The sequence below is a fragment of the Lissotriton helveticus genome, chromosome 1_1, assembly GCF_964261635.1.
Source record: "Lissotriton helveticus chromosome 1_1, aLisHel1.1, whole genome shotgun sequence".
NCBI lineage: Eukaryota > Metazoa > Chordata > Amphibia > Caudata > Salamandridae > Lissotriton > Lissotriton helveticus.
Window position 1 is genome coordinate 827,590,816 of NC_136057.1, and position 21,716 is coordinate 827,612,531.

The 21,716-nt window shown below is 45.9% G+C and overlaps 1 protein-coding gene across 1 annotated transcript in view; it reads left to right on the forward strand.

The window, feature by feature from the left end:
- Positions 1–21,716, forward strand: part of MRPL42 (mitochondrial ribosomal protein L42) — a 199,543-nt gene that overhangs the window by 174,225 nt on the left and 3,602 nt on the right. Inside the window, exon 5 of the mRNA XM_078655671.1 lies at positions 2,719–2,882. Coding sequence (XP_078511797.1) covers positions 2,719–2,882 — 164 coding nt within the window. The remainder of the gene's footprint in view (positions 1–2,718; positions 2,883–21,716) is intronic.

Genomic DNA, 21,716 nt, shown 5'->3' on the forward strand with positions numbered 1-21,716 from the left:
CAAACGTCATCCTACTTTTTTTTGGAAAGAACCAAAAGTTATCTCCATACTCAAATCAAATCGTATTCCTGCACTTGACTAATTTCTCCCTCTGCTTCCTCTTCCTATGTTAAAGTGACCTCACTGAGGAAAGAAGCCAGAGGACCCTTGGAATCCTCTTCCTGCTCCTCTGTACACATAGTTATACTGGGACCTCGGAAACTCATGGCCAGCATACTGTGCCCGTATGCTGAACCCTTCCATAACACATCCAAATACGTTTCTCATATTAGTTTGTTATTTTTCACGTTTCTCATAGTAGTTTGTTCTTTTTCGAATGCAGTGAACAGTGATATGTATTTGCTCAAACTCTTTACCATACCTTCACCAAACAGTAACCCTTTAGCCTCCTCACTGGGTTCCTTGCCTGCCAGACCTCGAAATTTAGGATTCATTTTGATTATAACTGATTTTCTACGCTCAGCCAAAAGACCCGAATTGGCGGTATCTGAAAAAACCTTTGACCTTTGGCTCCATCCTCTCAAAAGTTGATCATCAACCTGTTCTCCGTTAATATAAGCCTCCTCAGCCATGTCCATTATTTTTGCAAATGGACCTAATATGGCTAACAAATTGTCTTGACATTGTTTCAATGACCTTTCTAGACACTTTTGTGGGTCCCTTCCCATTTTGAATAGAAAGGAAATCCTATCTGGATCAATGTTTGATATGAAACGCACCTTGTTTTCTCAGCCCTTACTACGTTTCTTACCTCTCGTTCCAGAGGCTTTTGTATCTATTGTCTTATGAATATACCAACATGATCCAATGGCCACCAATCCTCCCTTCTCGGGTGCCTTAATTCATATGGACTAAACATTTCTTCTCCCAATGTATCTTTAATCACTGTCTTAGATGAGGACGCAAAATCATTTCTCAAATCATCATTTAAATCATTGTCCTCATCCACATCAAATATGTACTTATCATACATCTTATCACCACCTTGAGTGATGTTTTCATCCATATCCATTGTATATTCCTCATCAGACAAATCTTGTGTGCTGCTACCAACACCTTTGCTTTGTGTGTCGCCACAGGCACCCACTCTTGTCATGGAGTTAAATCCATCCTTGCTATTTATTATTTAAATGTTTTGTTTTCCTTGCCTTTTTGGCTGGTCTATTCTCTTTTCTGCCTTCATCCTCATCAGAAAACAACGAAAAATCTTCCTCAGACCGTATTTCATTTCTTTTCCTATTCATTACAATTTCTACTCCCTCCCTTAAGGAAGTTTTTAATTCACTTTGTATTAACTTCCTCAAGCTCTCCTCACTAACTCACCTTCAACCAGCTGTTGACAGACCTCATTCTCTTCATAAGTAATTTTAAAATATATTCAAATCTAAACTCCTCTACCTCAATAACCTTAGATGTGTATCTTCTCAAATCCCACACTCCTTTAACATGCACCTTCCTGCTCAGTCGTTTAAACGATGTTCACCCATTTCTTTTGACCACATGTCCCATTACTTTTCATTATGTTTTTTCCAATTCAATTTGGCCGCAGTTACCTCACCAGATCACAGCGGACAAATCAAATCTCTTATTTTTCCCTGCCGATAGCGTGACAGCGCGCCTCCAACTGTCACGCTACCGGCACCAATTTCTCTGCTCAAGACTCAGCTGATCAACCCTGCTTGCGCTATCAGCTCTGTAGTCCTACGCGAACCTGCACGTCGCGACTCCAGCCCCTCGTTCAAGTACATGCTGCTCGAAAGCGTGCAACCAGGCTGGCTCATTCTAATGCACTCGCGCTTCTTCATACCAGTAGGCCCAGCGCACGATCCAACGCTTTTTTTAAAAATCACTGCACAAAATCCACTCTACCTAATAATCCACTATTTCTCCTGCCATTTTAGAAACTTCATATTTTAAAATACTTAACCCCCCAAAATACTTTACTAGACAGACACTTGCACAGAATACCTATGCTCTAAGACTCTCACTTTACACAAATACGCAGCTTCTGAAAATTAGAAGCTTATACATAAAACTCCATATATCTTTCTTACCAACAGACACACCCATAAATAATAAATGCTGAATGTACTTATCTGAACAGGAGCAGTATTTTAAAGAGGAATGTTCTAAGCAAAAGACATCTATTTTATTTTCGAAGCTCCAGTTCTGGACCCGTTTCTATGTTGGAAGTTCTTTAAAGGTGCTGCTGTGCAGGCGTGGCAATTAAAGGTTATGCATAATAGTAGCCTCCGGTCTTGTAATGAACTCCAGCCATCATTTAGATGCCATACCTTAAGAGACAACTGCATTGAGTCTTCCAACTGCTCTTTATTGCATTGTAGAGACTGATTTTCCAGTTCATTTGACTTTCTTTAAACCGTATTCAGTCATGAGGGAACAACAGAAAAGACATGCCGTGAATCTCGGCAGTATTCATTTGTAACCCTTGTAAATAGCATGTTTGAATACAAGTTAGAAAAAGCCAGAAATCAGGTTCTTGTTAACCACTTACTCTTTGGTAGAAATGACATTAAGAGGAAAGAATCATGTTTGTTTAGTCCAAATTCTTTCCTCTTTCCTACAAGCAAAGGGGTTTTGGGCGTGTTTATTTACATCAATGAAAAAGTGTAATTATACCAAGCCTGTAGCATGTCAAGCAAAACTGCCACAGGATTATAATAAAGCAATAAGTAATTTGTGTCTCATGCTTTGCAGCCTATACCACGACCAGATCCAGTGCACAGTCTAGAAGAAACACATGACCTTGTGCTGAAAGCCAGACTTGATGAAGAGGTGACCGAGAACAAGCAGGGCCCTACCATCGAACAACTCAGCAAGATGTTCTACACAACCAAACATCGCTGGTATCCCGTGGGGCAGTAAGTGCCTTCTATAAAGTTATACTTCTAACAAACATAATTCCTGTGTCTTGAACTCAGAGACAGGGTCTACATTTTTTCAGATATATGATGTTAATAATGAATATGGTACAGATTTGGAATTTAGGGGACCGAGGACTCAGTTTGATCTGTTTCTTTAGTGGGCTCTCGACCCAGCCACTCAAGTAGGGCAGCAGTTTTATCCGGATCCTGGGTGGTATGAACTTTGTGGAGTCCTGCTGATTCTGGAAGTTTCCATCGCAGTAAGAAAAATGCATGATATTAGGCAAAGCTTGAGGTTATGCAGGGCATTGGCGGTAAGAAAACCTCATGGGATTTATGTAGACCCACCACTCTGGATCTATTCTGTGTCTTGTTAAAAATAATGTCTGGTTGGTAGGTTTCAATGGTTGGCGGCCGAGCACTGCTCCCAATACGCAGCTGCCCCTATCGCTGATCTCCCCACATGACGCTTTAGGGTGTTTTGCTCCCTTGGCCCACCCACACAAGTGAGATACCTTTGTTGTCATGAGACGTGTAGTAACTTGGTTGGTAGGTAATTTGTGGATCCTCTTTAGTTTCTGGAACTTTGCTACACAGAAATGTGATAAAAATGTGTTTTTAACCAATGTTTGAGGATTGCTAGGAGTTCTGGACAACATTGTGAGACCCACGCAAGCCACACCACCCTGGACGTCTTGTTTTGAGAAATGTGCGGGTCTGATAAGTTTTTCTGAGTTGTGGCACAGAGCAGCCCCAAAATCCATAGCTATCCACATTGAGATTACAGGGTGCTTTCCAGTGGAAAACTTTGTGTCCATGTTGCGTTATGTATCCTTTCCTACCATGGGTGAACGCTGGGTGGTTGTCAATTTGTGGATCACAGCAGATTCCATAAATTTCCAGCACAAAATGAAAATAAATAAGTCATCTTAGCCATTTACGCACTTTTCTGTTTTTCAGCGCATTATGGGAAAGTGAGCGGGATGAATGCAAGTTACACCACCATTTTCGTCTCTGGATGTTAAAAAAAAGGGATTGTTACTTAATTTTCTAAGTGAAACTGCCACTTACACTGGTTGGTCTTGTACCTCCATAAGTGCGAGCTTGATAGAACAAATACTAATCACAGTATCAGAATATTGTCAACACAACTGCTGAAGATGAACCATAAGCCACAAGGCACCCAACACTTTATGGGCATTTCGGGCACCACACAAGATTTTCATACTGGCAGCCTTGGGCCCAATCCAACACAGCAGTGCACTCCCATCAACATACCTCCACCATCCAAGGGCCCATCACATTCATAAGCTACAGGACAGAATCCCCAATCAAACTACCTCTCACCCAGTCATCATCCAACGTACATACAAACACACCACACGCAAACCTCTACATTCACAACGGTTGGTGCCTCAACCAAGCTTTAGAAATTAAAAATCGGTTTTACTACTGATCAGGTATCTGTCTCTGACATTCTGAGCATTACCGAACGTGTCTCTAGTGAACCTTTACTAACTGCTCCCATGATAGCCACATGAGGCTCAGGAAGATGGGTCTTTCTTGTGCCTTTATTGCACTTGCTGTGCTAAATCCAATTGCTTCCAGTTTGCGGAGGGTGTCGGAGGCTGATTCGCAGAAGACTGTCCTAAGTTCCTTTAAAGTGCATGTCCCAAACTACTAAGGACATTTGTTTTTGCCACACAGGGGACTCCGTGACTACGTGGCATAAGTCTGGTCCACCGTTTCGTGCAGTGCTGCGATTTTAACGCTCTTGTCATATAGCAATCTGAACATCTACCACGTTCTGAAGGACAATTAACATGGCAATCAGGCCACAAACATGACCTATATGTGTTGTGTGGGATGGAGTAGTATGTGTATTGTTAAAGTGCGCTTTCACCTGGGAATGTATCCTGCCGCAGGAGCAGTCTGAGCTGATAGATGGACTTGCCTAGTTGAAGAGCCAAGTCTTCAGCTTCTTGAGAGATTCAAGATTTTTGAGGGCAGTGCAGATGTGTAGGGGCAGGTCATTCCAGGCCTTTAGAGCAAGGTAGGGCATAAAATGGGTTAAAAAATGTAACATTGTTCAGCTTGTTTACATACCAGATAACATGAAAAAGGTGGGAACACCGCCGATGAAGGCCAGTATCCACTGGGGTGTTAAGCTTGACCTGAATTTGAGCAAGTTAAAATTCCAATCACATTTTTTATTAGGAGACATTTAGGGTTGTTCTTCCTTGAATAGAGTTTTAAAAAAAAATGTAAACTAGCAAAGTATTCCAATGCTTTCGTGGTGTGCTACAAGGAATAACATAAAGGTAATGTGTGGAACGTTTGAATTAATTTCATTACTTCGTAAATACTCTGGGCCAAGGCTGATTTGTCCGTGTTCTGTCTAAAGTGGTATAGTGGGTGAAAGACTGGAATGCCTCCTGAGCAATCACCAGTTGCTAAGATTAATTCAAGCATTCCATCTATCACCTTGTTCGTTGAAGTTCATGTCATGCCAAGCAAACCTGACTGTCATCTGTGTTGTTGCAAGTTCTCCCACCATAGGATACAATTTAGAAGATGGAGACCAAATGTTGCGTTTTCAGTATAATTTCTCTTAACAAAAGTCTGAAAACCCATATGGTGATGTAAGCAGTTTGGAAAATGCAATATCACAAGGCCTAACAGTTACCATAGCATCCATCTACTCATCTCTGTATCTCTAACTTTAATTTTTCTATCTGCCCCTTCCAAGTAGAATCTCAATCATATGTAATGAGTGAAAATCTCTTTAGAAGGTTTGGAGTCGAAAAAGTAAAAACAAATGGTGAATCTTTCAGTCTCCAGCACAACATCGTAGGTAAACTGCATTGGTTGCCCAGTTAATAGAGCCAGGCCCGCCTGTCCTATGATTTATGGGGCCTAGGCACAATAGGAACATGTGAGGCCCCTCGAATTTGCATAAGATCTAATAGCAAAGTAAGTGACTTCAAATGATCATTCATTTTCTGGCATTCTTAAAGCAGCTATGCAAGGAGCTACTCATCTAGTGTAGATATCTGTAAAATGACCAACAATACAAATAAAAACCCTAATAATATAAGTACAATATTTTAAAGCTCCTGTTATGTGGAAATACAATACATTAGTCAAATTGGATGGCAAAGCTAGGTCTAGATCTCTCTCAAACTGATAGTTACTCTGAGGTACTAATTGTTTCCAGATAAGTGCTTAAGAAAAAGATCCAAGACAGACTGCCCAGAGCTATACAACGGGTCTTCAAATGACATGTCAAGCCTCCGGTTATTCCAGTGAAGTTGGACAACAAGTCAAGTCAACAAGTTGTAAGCAGTCATGGAGGAATCAACACAAAGGGTACATGCTGGTTTGTGGGAGTGGCTTGCAAGTGCTGCAGCAAATTGAAAGAACAGATTGCAGAAGAGGAAAAGACAATGTGGATGAAATAGTTGGGTGGTTAAATTATTAACAGACAGGAGCACCAAAGGACCTCACATGCAAATTGAATGCCTAAACAACGCCATTGCTCTCAAACTCCATTTTTAAGAGATTCAAACAGCTGAAGTAACTTAAAGATATAAAGCAGAGATTACTAAAAACAACAATTTATAGCCAGGAAAAAACTGCCGAAAGCTGGACTGGGAGCCAGTTAGTCAACAGACAATTTTTAAACTAAAGCATTAACACAAGAGGGGTTTATTATAGCAGACTCAGTGCTGTTTCCTCAGTTAGGAAATTAAATCTAGCAACTTGGAAAAGGTAGGTTGGGGAAGGTAGGGTTTGACTTTCAAAATAAAGCTATAATCTAGAGATTTGATATTTTCAAAATGTTAAGTTGCATGCCCCTGGTATCTGAGAAGACACTTCCCAAATTGAGCAGGTTTAAGACCCATGTCGCTCAACTCGTATTTAGCCTAGGAAGTAATAACCAAATTATTCCTGCCCTCGAATAAATCCACTGGATCTTGATTAAGGAGATAATTGAATGCAAGACCATTTCCATCATCCACAAGTTATTTCTCTTACGTCACCGGCTACCTAACCAAACACTTCTGGTTTTCCAAACCTTCAGTACATGATTTGCCTCCCTGAAGCTACTAGCCACCTACTCACATAGGCTCATTGACTGGCTGATAACTCCATGTGACTTGATGTACTTTATGGAATGCGCCCCCCACTTCCTCAGTCAGACCCATCCTGCAGTCCCTTTCTCCTGTAAACTCCACCTTCTTCTCACCTCCCAAGCAAGGCCAATTTTAACTGTGCTGCTTATACGCAGCAATTTCCCTAGGCCTTCCTGTCACTTCCAAAGGTTTGGGATAATTTGTTTTGGGAAGACGCTCAAATCATACTGTGTTTGCCCGCCTTGCCTATCTAAAACTAGCCCCCTTCCCTCGTCCTTGCAGCGCTTTGCTCTTGCAAGGTGGCCTACTTTCCTTTATCACTTTACAGAACACTTTACACACACACACGCAGATATCGGAAGATGTTTTATGGACATTGTGAGAGTTTGAGAGTGAATTGTTTGGTGTTTTACACAACCACTTTCTCTAAATCAGACCCTATTACAGACATAACTAGGCTTGCAGGATACAGTGGCTACTGGGTATGATTAATGTGACATATTGTATTTGAGTTCCAGTACCTTTACCATCCCCTGGAGGAAGCCATGACTACTTGCTATTGCCAGCTTTGGAGAGACAGTTTTCTAAAATGAATAACTCCTCAAAATTAAATGAAATGGTCTTAAGTTCTTAAATGGCACATGTAAACAATGGTTTCTGCCACAGATGGTGCCAGGCAACTATCTTTTGCCTCCTTCCCAAAGAAAAGGTCTCACAATGTAATTCTGTCTTTTTCCTATTGCATATAATCATTGCGGCATCTGTGAATCGGGTTATTTGTGAACACAAAAATGTTTGACATCTAGCCCAAAGTCCCTAACAGAGCACCTGAACATAAACGGAGGAAAAACCTAGACGAAGGATAGTAGAAACAATAATTTAAATTATTAAGAACTCCTTTCACCATGATTATTGTAAGGGAACAGGCTTTTTGCAGGTTAACCCCAACTTTCTGCCCCCTTAACTACTAGGTACTGGTGTAATGGCTCTGAAATGCCCTGAGCCCTGCTAAACAGGACTCCTTGCATGTTCTCTGACCCTTAAAATGGTGCTTATTTAATTATTGGCTTGCCCCTAGTTGGCATAGCCTGACTTACTTGTAAGTCCCTAGTATATGGTACCAGTGTTACCCAGGGCCTGTACGTTAGAGTGTCCCACCAGGACTGCAGCACTTGAGTGGGACAGGGTAAAACATGGCTCCCAGTCTGCCACTGCAGACTGGAAGGGCAGTATTAAAGTTTCAACTCCGCTTTGCCATTTAAGGTAATGGCAAAGCCCCCCCCCCCCCGCCACCCCCTTTTAATTTAAGTCCGCCCTAAAGTAGGCCTAACGAGCCCTAAGGCAGAGTATTGTATGTTAACCAGTGAAACATACTTTTACGTGTTCTAGCAGTAAAACCCCTAAATTGTTATTTTACTGTGGAAAGGCTAGTAGCCCCATTGGCAAGTACAGAGTTACAGGCTGGCACCTCAGTTCTGCTAACTTCTGAATGGGACTACTAAAGTTTATACTGTAAGGTATCCGAAGAATCAGTGCATTAAATCTGATTCAATGCTTAAATCAAATGTAATGGCACTGGCGGGCAAAGTGCAACTTTAGAATTTGCCACTTTAGTTGCCCGCGGTTTCCAGTGCTAGTTTACTGTTGTACTCTGGATCTGTCCAGCATACAGCGTTCTGCCCTCCTAAGAGAGATATGCTAATGATTCCCAGGAAAGATAACAATAGAGACCTGCCACTGTAGGAGGTGTTGCCTTCCAAGGCAGGCAGCTACACGGGTATTCACCCAAAAGGTGAGCTTAAAAGACAAAGTCATCGTTGGTGGGGAACACTTGGGAGAGGGGCTGCTCTATTGTTTAGGTAGACAGGCCAGCACTATGGACACGGAAGAAGGGAAGCCAGAAGTCAAACTGGCTTTTCAGGGGCATCCTTGGTATCCACACCTGTAGGTTGGGGTGCCCAGCTCCACACACTGAGAGAGGGGTCCTTCAATATTGGAAGCGGTAGAATGGTAAGTCCTGGAATGCCTAGATGCCACACTTTGCAGGAAGTGGTTATCGGGGGGGGGGGGGCACCTGGTTGCCCATTGGCTCCCTACTGCATCCTGCCCAGAGAGCATTTTCTGAGCATAAGTAGGGCACCCATGGGACCTCCGATTCTGATCTCAACTGGACTGGAAAGGGACCAAGGAAGGACTGCCCTGCTGTACGTGGACCCAGTAAAGAGGAGCTGCACTGTCATGGATAACACCTGGTGGCTAGCAAAGGAGAAGGACTGTGCCTGCTGGAAATTCTGCTCAAGGTGAAGCTGTCTCCAGAAACCAGCCTAAGCCAAGTGACTCCAAGGGTGAGTTGAGTGCCCTCCTGTTCGCAGCACTGGGACACATCAGCTGAAGAAGCCTGCTGGGGCAAGTTAATAGCACAGTCTTCGACCTGTCACCACCCACCTCCGTGCAGCACTAGGGACCAGAACCCAACGCACAAAGTTGCACCTAAGTTCACTGAACTCGGGGTGCTGTTGGATTGCAGCTGGGATCTATCTCCATTGGACGAGTTAACGACCCAGGAAGGATTGGCCTATGACTGTGATACTGAGCGACTGGTACTCCATTGGTGGCTGGACTTCTGTCAGCAACAAGAGTTCTTTGAGGGATGTCGACCCTGTGACGAGTATCAGCTCACCCCCTTTGTGGACCAATGAGTAGCCAAATTTAATTTTTTTCATTGTCTACGGATGGGCGTGGAAGACAATTTCTATCGACCGGAATCTAGAGAATGCTAAAGTGATTCTGGTATTTTACTGACCTCTGCTGGTCGTTTTCTATCTAGAAAGCTAAATAAAGGCAGTTGCCAGAAAAATTAAAAAAAGAATGTCCCTCGGCAGAAAGCAATTCTGGTATTTTACTGGCCTCTACTGGTCGTTTCCTATCAAGACAGTTAAATAGAGGCAGTTGAAAAAGCAGAAAATAATTCTGGTACTTTACTGACCTCTACTGGTTGTTTGTTATCAAGACAGTTAAATAGAGGCAGTTTAACAGAAAAAAAGTCCCTAAGCGGAAGTAGACAAGTCCTAGGGATGATATCCAGAACCCACAAAGTACATACACATATAAGTATATACTAAAGTATATACAAGAGGTCTAAAAGACAGTTTTGAGTTTTTGCTGTTAAAACATGTAAAAGTACATGTTCCACTTTCTAATATACAGCACCCTGCATTAGGGCTTGTTAGACCTACCTTAGGAGTGACTTGAATATATTAAAAAGGGAGGAATGGGTTTTGTCATTACTTTAAATGAATACGTTGAGGTAGCAGTATAAAATTGCCCTTCCAGTCTGCAGTGGAAGTCATGTTTTACCTTTGTCACTCCTAGGGTGGCCCAACCGGTGCTTCAGCTCCTGGGGTAACATGCTAACATTCGGGCCCTGGGTACCATATACTAGGGACTTACAAGTAGGTTACCGTATGGCAATTGGGTATGAGCCAACCAATCATAACAAATGTACGGTCAGGGCACTGGCACTGAGCTCTGGTTAGCAGGCCACAGTCACTCTCAAGCGAAAAACCAGTAGCATCAGTCCAAAACCTTGGGGGTGACCATACAAAAAGAGGTATTTCCTTACAGAGAATAATATATTTAATCACCTGTGGTTTAGCATAAGAGTGTGTGTTCATCATGTATTCTACATAATGGAGTTACCTTCATACAGTAAGTGTTTATGTAGATGTGCATTAAATTGTTTCATGAATGAGGCAAGTGGTTTTAATGTCGTGAAGTATGCTGGTGATGAGCTCCAGGCAGATTGAGAATGATTGTTTGCTCATGGAGGCAGAGTTGAATTTAGGAACTTTAAGTGGCAGTGAGCCTTTACTTCTCAGATTTCTAGCTTCTCCAGCAGTGGTCATTAGTTCAGAGGTGTGGTAGAAAGAGGTAATGGAGTGAGTGGTGAGGTAAAGCGAAGGCTGAGAATGATGCAGAATTGAGGTAAATGGAGAGAAGAGGTTACGTCAGCCATGCACACTGTTAAACAAAAAGAATGTGGGACCAGGTATGCAAAACATTTTAACGGTTGCAAACCGTGATTTGTACTGTTTTCGACTGGAATCTTTTTCAAATATTTACAAACCTTATTGTAGGGGTCAGTTATTACAGAGTTCTAAAACTGGTTTCCATGTTGGAAGACGTGTGTTTTAGGAGTCTGTTACAAATAACAATTATTTAGGAGCTGTATCCTGAAAACATTGTAAATTTACTTACTCCAGTTTTGTGCCAATTGGATCCATTTGGATCCATTTCCCTTTGTGAATCTTGGGGATCACCTCCAGCTATCAAAATATATTTTTGTAAATTACTTTTCTTCGTTTTTAGGTCGAGCAGACGTACTCTCAATGCGTGAGCATTGAGAGAGTCTGCTTCAGACCTAATGTTGCCCGTTATTGGGAGAGTGGACACCAATCTGACACGAGCGTTTCCTTCGCGGATTTCACCGCGGGAGCGCGCGTCTCACCCGCGCATGCGCAGAGTAACAGCATTTTTTTTTTTTTTTTTTTTTTTATTTCCCAGCCCCGAACCGAATCAGGTATCAGAGCGCTTCACATATAGGCAGCCCCCACCCCCCACCCCTCTGCATGCGCACACACAGGCGAGCGCATTTACACGCAGGCACACGGCAGACACTCGCTCACACACACACCCCCCTCCCCCACAGTCACACACACGCACTCCAGACACATACACACGCGCGTGACCCCCATCCCCACCACTTACCGGGCTCTTTCGGCGTGTTCAGTGTCTCATCGCTCCACTTCTTCCTCGGCGGCGGCTGTGGCGGCGGGCGGGACTTCCTGCTGGATTGCAGGCCCCGCCCCCGTCTCAGGCAAAAGTGCCTGACTTCCGTTTTTGTTATTGCTGTTGGGGGACACGGTAACCCGGGACCGGACCCGACCGCACCGGCCGAGGCTGATCTTTTTTATTTTTTTGGTGTTAGATATCACCTAGACCAATACAGTACTGGCCTCTCTGCTGAGACTGCTAACACACCTTCCTAAGACAGCCCATCACCCCGAGCCCAGCCCTGTGTGTGGCGCTCACCAGTGCTTGTATCGTAACTTTTGCGATTCGCTCGCTTGTAATGTTCTCTAGGGGTCAGGATGCGGTTGGGAGCCGTCAGCCGAGAGGAGGGGGGTACGGCTCGCTCGGCGGAGTGGTCCCCGTGAGTCACAGCTTTACCGGGAAATGTGGTAACCATGGCAATGGCAGTGGACAGGCTGGAGCCGAGACGGCAGCGCCAGCGGCGGATCCAGCGAGGCGACGAGGCGCTGCATCGGCAGACAGGTGAGGCGCTGTGCCCCCCGGGGCTCGGGCACCCTCCCCGGCTCGGGCCGAGTGCTCCGGGCATCCCTCGAGTCCTGGGGGCACGGGTCCCCGCCCTCCACGTGCACACGTGCCCAGGGAGTGCAGGCACAACTTTCAGCACCTCCTTGAACCCAGAAATGGATCTTTATGCATCCCTCCAATCCTGGCTGCACGCGTCCCCGTGCAGCGCCTGCCGCCTGTACCCAGCCCTCCCCGTGCACCCCACCTCCACCGTGCACTTACCTCCGCCCCGTGCATCCCACCTTCGCCCCGTGCACCCCACCTTCGCCCCGTGCACCCCACCTCGCCCCGTGCACTCAGGCACAACTTTCAGCACCTCATTTAGCCCAGAAATGGATCTTTATGCATCCCTCCAATCCTGGCTGCACGCGTCCCCGTGCAGCGCCTGTACCCTGCCTCCCCGTGCACCCACCGCCGCCCCGTGCACTCCGGTACAACTTTCAGCACCTCTTTGAGCCCAGAAATGGATCTTTCTTCTTCCCGCCTCGAATACTGGCTGCACGCGTCCCAGTACAGCGCCTGTACCCTGCCCTCCCCGTGCATTCACCTCCGCCCCCTGCACCCAGCACAATTTTCAGCATTCCCTTGAACCCAGAAATGGATATTTCTTCATCCCGCTCCCATCCTGGCTGCACGTGCCCTGCTCCTCCCGTGTTCCCCATCTGCCTCCCCCCTTCCACTCAAGCAGAACTTTCAGCACCTCCTTGAACCCAGAAATTGATTTTTTGCATCCCTCGAACCCTGGCTGCACGCGTCCCCGCACAGCGCACTTGCCCTGACCCCCCCCACTCCCATGCACCCACCCCTAATGCACCCGTGCGCACAGGCACAACGTTCGGCACCTCATGGAATCAAGAGGAAATATGCGGCAGGATAACCCGCAGAGCAATGCTCACTGATCCTCCGAAGTAGAATTGCCCCTCAGCACATATTGTCTGCATTGTTTGTGACCCCGTAATGTCAGTACTACCCTGCCAGCAATAACTCCTTCATAGCTGCCAATATTTCAGATTGCTGTGTGTGACACTTTCATAATTGCAGTGTAATTAGGAAGTGACATTTCAACGTCTATGAGTGACACCGAAGTGGGACAAAAAAGACAGTGGCTGCTACCTGCCCAGCCACAGCGGCACCAGTGATCACACCAGCTAACTTTGGGATTATTAACAAGGACCCAGGGGACAAGCACGTTTATGTTGTCTCATTTAATAACAATAAAAACAAAACTGTTTCAGACCGCAAGGCTGGAGTGCGAATCCTGTTACTAACAAGGAAAATATGTCTAATAATTTAGTCCAAATGCAGTGCCACCTGGATCAACTTTCAGTTTCAACATTGGCACCCCCACTTGAAGCATGGGAAAGTCAAATGCATAATAAGAAGTGTTTCCTTAGTAACAGAGAAGAGCCGTCTTCGACAAGCAAACTAACAAGACTTTTTTTCTAAGAAAATATAATTCATATTTGATTTTGCTTCTGAAAATCTGGGCTCAGAAAAGGCCTGGATGACTCAGGCCTCTATCGCTTAAATACAACACATATTGCATTACAAATGCTATAGGTGTCACATTTGCAAAAGTTAAAACTATTGGCATTGTAAATGAAAAAGCTATTCATTTCGCTATTTTCAAAACCAACACATAAATAAAACAATAGTCATTTACAATACCAATAGCTCAAACTTTCCTAATGCGAGACCTATTGCATTGCAAATGCTTGTTTAACATTGCCCTGTGTCCTTTAAGGAACATGGGATGCAGTCAAATGAAATGTTTACTCTATATAAATGTGATCACAGATATGGTGGTCTGCTTACCCCAGCAGGCAATTTGAAAACAACATCATTATTATTCATGAGGTATATTGGATTGGAACTGACTTTAAATGCTAACCTATTAGTGCTTGGGTCGGTTCGAAATTTGTGACCAGTATTTGTGGCCAGTGTTTTGTCCATCAGGCCCTTCGTTTTTCTATACACAGTTTTGCAAGACTTGTGACTATCCAGAACTCTTGGAAGTTGAGGGCCTTGCACGATTTGCCATTTTGCCTATGCCTTAAAACGTCTGTGAGGTTCATCCTTTCAGCATACCCTTTAATTTTTGTGTTTAAATCTGTGTTTATTGTTTATATTTGATTTACAAACCTTGCGTCAGTACAGACTTAGACATGCCCATGCCCATTCATGTGTGTGGATATTTAAAGTCCTGTGTCTATCTTTTAAGATTCTAAAATCTGGCAGCCCGGCGCTTTTGGGCGATCTTTTGATCCCGTATGCTCCCCGCCGACAGCTGCGCTCGCTGGGACAACACATGGTGATGGCCCCGCGGTACAAACTCTGCCGGGCAGGAGGGCGCTCGTTTCGTTATCTGGCCGCTAAGCTATGGAACTCTCTGCCGGTTCATATCCGTGGTATGGATATCCTGTTTGCTTTTCGAAAAGCCATCAAAACCTTCCTTTTCTCTTCAGTATAATTTATGGGCTCAGTTTTTCCTCTGTGACAACTTTTCTGGGCTATGTGCTATTTATTTCTGGTAGCGCCGGGACGCCCCTTTGCTGGGGCAGCTGCGCGCTTTAGAAATAAAGTAACATAACATAACATATGTTGCCTGATCTGTGTTGGGGGCATATATCGACCCCAGCAGTATCTGGTGACCATTAAGTCTACCCCGAATCAGGAGGTAACTTCCCGCTGTGTCTCATCACATCATCAGCTACGAAGGAGGGGGTGGGCCCTGGTCTTACCCATATCAAAACACCTCGCACGTATGAGGAGTAATCTGTGACGAAGACTTGTCCCCTCCAACGGCGCCTAAGTCTGTGTGATTTGGCTATCTTCAAGTGTGTGTCCTGCAGCAAAGCTATGTGAGTAGATTTGTTTTTAAGGTAAGGTAAGAGTACACCATGTATCGGCGTGAGGGTATGTGCATGCCCCTCACATTCCACATGATAATGTAGTGTTAGTGTGCATCATGAGTGAGGCGTGGTAGTGGTTAGTGCACGGAGGTGTCCTGGAAGCAGAAGTCGCCCTTAACAGGCAGCGGGGTGTCTGGTGGGTATGGACTGGAGAGTGAGGTGTACTGGCACAACCAATAAGACCCTGTGAAGGAGACAAAACTTGAACATACGCAACAATTCTAGAGCAGAAGTATGACCGGTATCCGCCCAAACTTTCGAACTGCCTGTGGCAACCACCGGCCTTATGAGCTGGTGAAAGGATGCGCAGAGTCTCGAGGGCCAACTATGCAGGGCCCCGTGTGTGTGTGTGGTGTACGTGTGCCCAAATATAGGCTGGCGACTGTTAAATTACGATAACTAATTTTGAACTTGTGTCTTGCCAGTGCTGTGGCTTAATGTTAGTGTGCTCTTGCGCAGGCTTCCAGCTGCTACATTGAGGTAAAGCATTTTGTTTATCACTGCGAGAGATCTTAATTATGATGTAGGTGTGAGTCACCACCGCGGCGCCGCTGGATCACCTCTCTTGCTTCACTCATATAATGTTGTCTGCCGTTTGCAGTGTAATGTTCATTCGAGTCTGGGTATCCGCACCAGACCGCCATGTGTTAAGGAAACCATCATCACTGAGAGATTGCGTGGAGGTAACACCTGGGTCCGGGGCCAGGTCATAGTCCCGCATCGTGGAGGCCATTTGCATAGCTTGCTGTCGCTCCAGTATCACTTGCTCCAGGTTCGGCACTGCATGTATCCACGGAGGGCGGGTGAACCTTCCACGATGCCCTGCAGCATCTCCCGTTTTGTCTACCCCGAGGGGCTTACGGCGTGAGTCTGCAAGTCCAGTGACATCCATCCAGTCCCGCGCCTCCTCCGGGGTGTCGAAGAAGTGTGCTTTGCCATTGACCACTGTGTGGAGACGAGCAGGGAAGAGCAAGACATAGTGGACATTGTGATCTCTAAGGTGGCTTTTGCTTGCTTGGAATGAGCTGAGCTGCTTCAGCACTGTTTTTGTGTAATCATGAATAAGCGTGACCAAAGAATCTGCGTGCCTCACGGAGGATGGATTCAGTCTTTATAGTTCAGTAGGTGAAAATGGTAAAGAAGGGTGAGAACGCAGTGTTTAGCAACATCGCATGGAACCAGCCCTTTGTATATCCTACAATATCTTGACCCTCTACACCCTCTTGGAGACCCGCTAAACGGATATTATTTCTGCAAGACCGGCCTTTGGCGTCTGCAGCCCTCCTCTCCATAACTGAACACGGTCCATTATGGTCTGAACTAGAGTTGTGGTCTAGCGGATTGTAGGTTGGGTGTCAGTGAGTGAGTGCTCCATCGTTTTCACTTTTTCTTCTAATTTGCAGTGGTCAGCATGCGCACAATGTGAAGTCTGCAGTTACTTTGTCTATTCTCTGCTCGAGTGATGTGGGTGTGTGGCACCAATTTTCTCCACTGCTTGTAGGACCATGTCAAGCTTAGCCCCAAGAGACCTGTCCGAATTAGTTACCCAATCTGTCGCCTGTTCTTAGAGTCAGTGCTCCAGGGTGGGGGCCATGCATGACTGCGCCAGCGGCACTCCCAATTGCAAGCTGCCCATGGCGGTTGGGGTCTAGTGTGTTATGGGTCTGGGTTAACACTCTTTTCGCCGGTGGGGGGAGGGGGGAGTATTGAGGACCCAAGTGGTAGGCCTAGGTCAGCCACTAAGTGTTTCAATCAATTCTGCAATCAGCTGATTTGATTAGTGATAGGCCAACAAGGCTTTTGATAAAAGACCAGGCACACCACACAGCCAGGCCCGCCCTCCCCCCAGGCATTCGGCTCAAAGTCCTATGAAGGGAGCAGCATGGGCCCACCAGCAATAGGTCTCTTTTTTTCTACACCCCGCACCTCAATGTCTGTTCACCCCCAAAATGTCAGCGCAGTAGTGTACTTCAGCCATATGAATATAAGCTGTATTGTGCCAAAGAACTGGACCCCCAAGTATGTTTTTTTCCGACCCGGATGGGTCTTGAGTGGTCCCAGGTGATTCAGGGGTCCCAGCGACAGATCGCCTGCATGTTTCTGCACCCCTCCGGGTAACCGGGTAGGCCAACTGTTATCCTCCGGCCCAGGCATGTTTAACGGGGTCCAACTAGGGAAAACCTGCTGTGTCGGTGTAGTCCACCAGGTCCGCCTCCCCTCCCGCAGCCAGACCTAGGCCAGACGTGACCTACGGGCCTCTGACTGTGGCTGTCTCCGGGGAAGCGCAGGCAAAGCCTCGGCAGTGCAGGCACTCCTCAGCTGAACACTGGGTTAATCAACAGTCTGCAATCAAGGCCCCCAGATCCGCACAAGGCGTCAGGCTCTTTACAGCATGGCAGCCCTCACCCACGTGTGTAAGCCTAGGCCCAACACGGCCACCTGTGGTTCCCTAGCAGGGTTCTCTCAGCTCTCTCTCAGATACCCAGTGGGGTACGGCGCTCCGGGTCCCCCACCGCCAGCTTCATCCTGCCGGGTTGGGTCTCGCCAATGATCTCGCCAGGTGTGCCAGTGGTGCCCCCAGGTCATGGCAGTCGGGGAGGGGGGGTCCTCTCTATTCTCAGCTAGCGCCCCAGCAGCAGCGCATCCAGCTCCAAGATCGTGGCTGGGAGCAGCACGGGCAAGTTTCTCCTCGGGCCCTGCACCGACAAGCGGTGCCATGGCCACGATTCTTGGCGCCCTGTTTCCACGCAGACATGGGCTACTGCAGCTGCCACTGTGATACCTCGACAACCCCAGGCTCCACAGAGTAATGTAGCAGCTTGTAGGGAGTGCAGGATTACGCTTTGGTGCTGTGGATGATCTAGGTACAGGATCTATGTCAAATAATAATGCCAGTCGCTTGCAGCTTTGCTAAGGTGCGACTGCCACCTTGGCTGGTTAGCCACGCCCCCCCATCAGCATAGTCTTCAATAGTGAGAAAGAAATTCCAGGATGCCAGATGTTACTAATAGTAAGGTCTTGATTTGTTCTGCTTCAGCACAAGTGTAGGGAAATTTCTCTTAACCAGCGCTCAGTTTCTTTCACATAAACAATAGGGTGGAATTCTTAGTCCTGGGTACTTCCTTGGACTGTCCTCCAACACTCTGTGAACATCTTATATGGTTTTCTTCACTCTGGAAAAAACAATAGGAGGCATAATCAAACCTTGATTTTTGGGTTTCTAAGACTTTTTTTAATGGGAATCTGGGTTCAGGGATTGATTGCAGACAACTGTCCTTATCCCCACTTTGTGTGGTGTTTTTTTTAAATTTATTTGTTTATTGAAAATAGTACCCATTTTGTTGGTGCCCAAGGAAGGAGATGGCATGAGATACCACAAAATACATGACCATAGCGTTAAACCATCTACTCTAAGGTGTTTTCCTAATCTTCAATGCTCCCAGGATACAGCCGGCCCCCTACGATTTCTCCGTGCCTTGTGCAAACCACTACACTGTCAATACTGTCCTTAAGTTATGACCCGGACCTCGCATCGTGGCGTCAGGAGAATCTCCAGCCAGATCCTCTCAGCAACTGTGTGCTGCCTGTGTCTTGCTAGGCAGGTTGTGAGCTTGTGTCACTGAGTCATTGTCACCTCTCTGCAGCGACTATGGTAAGTGTCTCTGGAAAGAGTGTTGTCTCATCTGAAGCGGTTTTGCTATATTCTTGTCTGTATCACACTATTCTCAACATTCCACACCTGAGAAATGTGTTTGTCTCCCTTCTCGCTCACGTCCACTTCCAGCTTCTTCCCAACGGTCCCCTTAAAGATAGGTCTTTTATGTAGGATGTCTTAGAGAACATAGGTCTGGTGAGGCCTGTGCTTGCCTGTGTGTACCATTCTCTGAGTCCTAATATCCTAGCCCCCCCACCAAAGTAGACCCATCAGCATACAAGTGTCCTAGCTATGAAATGTGGGGTTGCCATATTACATCTTCCAGATCTTATTTTTTGGGGTGTGGATTGAAAAGCTTTAACTCTGACACAACTTGTGGCCAGTTAGGAAAGAATTGTGTCAAATGAGTTTGACATCAGCAGCGCAAGATTTTGATTTGAGAGGTAGGCATCCGAGGGCTAGTTGAATGTCGCTAGTCAGCCTCCCCATTTCATTAGATATGAAGACTTCACAAACAAGCATTTACAATGCAATAGGTCTTACAATTGCTAGTTTGAGCTATTGGCATTGTAAATGGCAATGCCTTTTATAAACAAAATAAAAGGCATTGTCATTTACAATACCAATTATTCAATCTATAGGTATTGCAGTGTGCGGCGTCCATGAAGCTGATGCTGCACTCATTACTAAAGTAAAAAAAAAAAAAAATGAGGAAAGGGTTGTCCCTACAGCAGGCACAGCGCTCAGTATTAAATTTAAAATAATAATAAACAGAGTGGGGTGTCCCTGAAGCAGGAGACTCGCTCAGCATGCAAATGCAAATACAAAAAAAAGCAGCCGCCATTGTCCCCATCAGTGTCCATAAACAAAATCGTGCTCACCCACTAAATAAAGCAGACTGTGTAACAAGCCAAGTAAGGTCCATTCGTTATGGGCGGTAACAAATGCAGACTAGGCAGTACCAAAGCAGGTCTCCCTGGGCGAAGCTGTGTTCAACGCTCGCCAGGAGAGATAACTACGTTTTAAATCCTTGAGGCTGCTTTGTATTTTAAGGGGAATTTGAATGCTTTGGGGGGGGGCTTGTGTTTTTAACTCGCGCACTGCTTGAGACCCGGTTCTGGCCCGGATAGAGAAACTCACTTCCGGGTCTGGGAGCACCGGTTAGCTGTCTAGTGGCCTGACAAGGCACACTATTTAGCACGGATGCTCGTTCGTGCCATGCTGGGCTCCCTGGGCGAAGCTGTGTTCAACGCTCCCCAGGAGAGATGACTACATTTTAAATCCTTGAGGCTGCTTTGTATTTTAAGGGGAATTTGAATGCTTTGGGGTGGCTTGTGTTTTTAACTCGCGCACTGCTCGAGACCCGGTTCCGGCCCAGACAGAGAAACTCACTTCCAGGTCTGGGAGCACCGGTTAGCGATCTGGTGGCCTGACAAGGCACACTATTTAGCAAGCATGATGTGGCATGCGCGCAGCAGATGCGCGCCAAAGGCAAGCCCGTTTGCGCCCGTCCGCGCTCTGGCCGGGCGCAGGGCCCGGGCCCCTGGATGTTGTAATGCAGATGGTATATTTTACTCAAGTAAGGATTTACTTAACCTTAATCCCGCAGTTAGGAATCAGCAATGTCCTAGGTTGGCCCTAGACAATGATATGAACAATACTATAAGCTCCCAATGCATTTGCTGTCAGATACCTCTCCCCACTATCCTTAACGGGTCTATTAACAAGTATAAGACCACCCAGGAAAGTTTAAAATTAGTGACACATAGGAACAGGGGTACATTGAAACGTATCATGTTCAATGCTAGATCCCTTGTGAAGCACAGCGTGGAATGTGCGCTTTTACTGGGGGAGCATGAAATCAAATTGGCTTTTATTACTGAAACTTGGACCGACTGTAGCTCTGGCCCTGATCTGGTGAAACCTACGCCGGTGGGTTTTCCTTGCAACACCTTGGATCGGTCCAACAAGAAGGGGGGTGGTCTTGCTATTATCTATCACAAATCACTCTCCTCCAAATTTGTACCAGCAACCAATTTGGCCTGCGAGGCCCTAGCTTTTGATATCTACTCTGATGCCCGTAGACCGTTTAAAGGGATGCTGATATAAAGGCCCCCGGGCTCCAAAGGTGGTTTTCTGGAGTCCCTGGATTCGATGTTGGAGGAGGGACTGTGTTTGGAATCCTTCTCAGTGATGGGGGATTTCAATTTCTATCTCGAAAATTCCAAAGATGCTGAGACATCCAGGCTGAACCAAATCTTGGGTACTGGTGGCCTGGAACAATTGGTGAAGGTGCCGACACATGAAAAGGGCCATACCCTAGATGGTATATATACAAACAACAAAGATTTAACAGAGATTATGGTTCTTCCAATCCCTTGGTCTGATCACTATGCGATCAAGTTTGAACTTAAATGTTTGCCATACAACCCTTAGGCCAGAAACAGAATCAAGAGATAGGCATTAGGTCTTGGGGTAATCTGGATGTGGAAAAACTGGAAAACGTCCTGGTGAATTCTACGGTCCAGTTTCCGTCAGATGTGGGTGAAGCTACATCCACTTATAACAATTGGCTCACGAATTCTTGTGACCAGCTAGTTCCTGTCAAAAAATGGGTTCCCAAACGGGCCTTGCCCACTGTTCCCTGGTATTCGGATGAGCTCAGTGCCAAGAATTTGGTCTGTAAATATGCAGAGAGGGATTGGCGGAAATCTTACACCGATGGTAAGAAGGAAAAGTATAAAACTTGTAT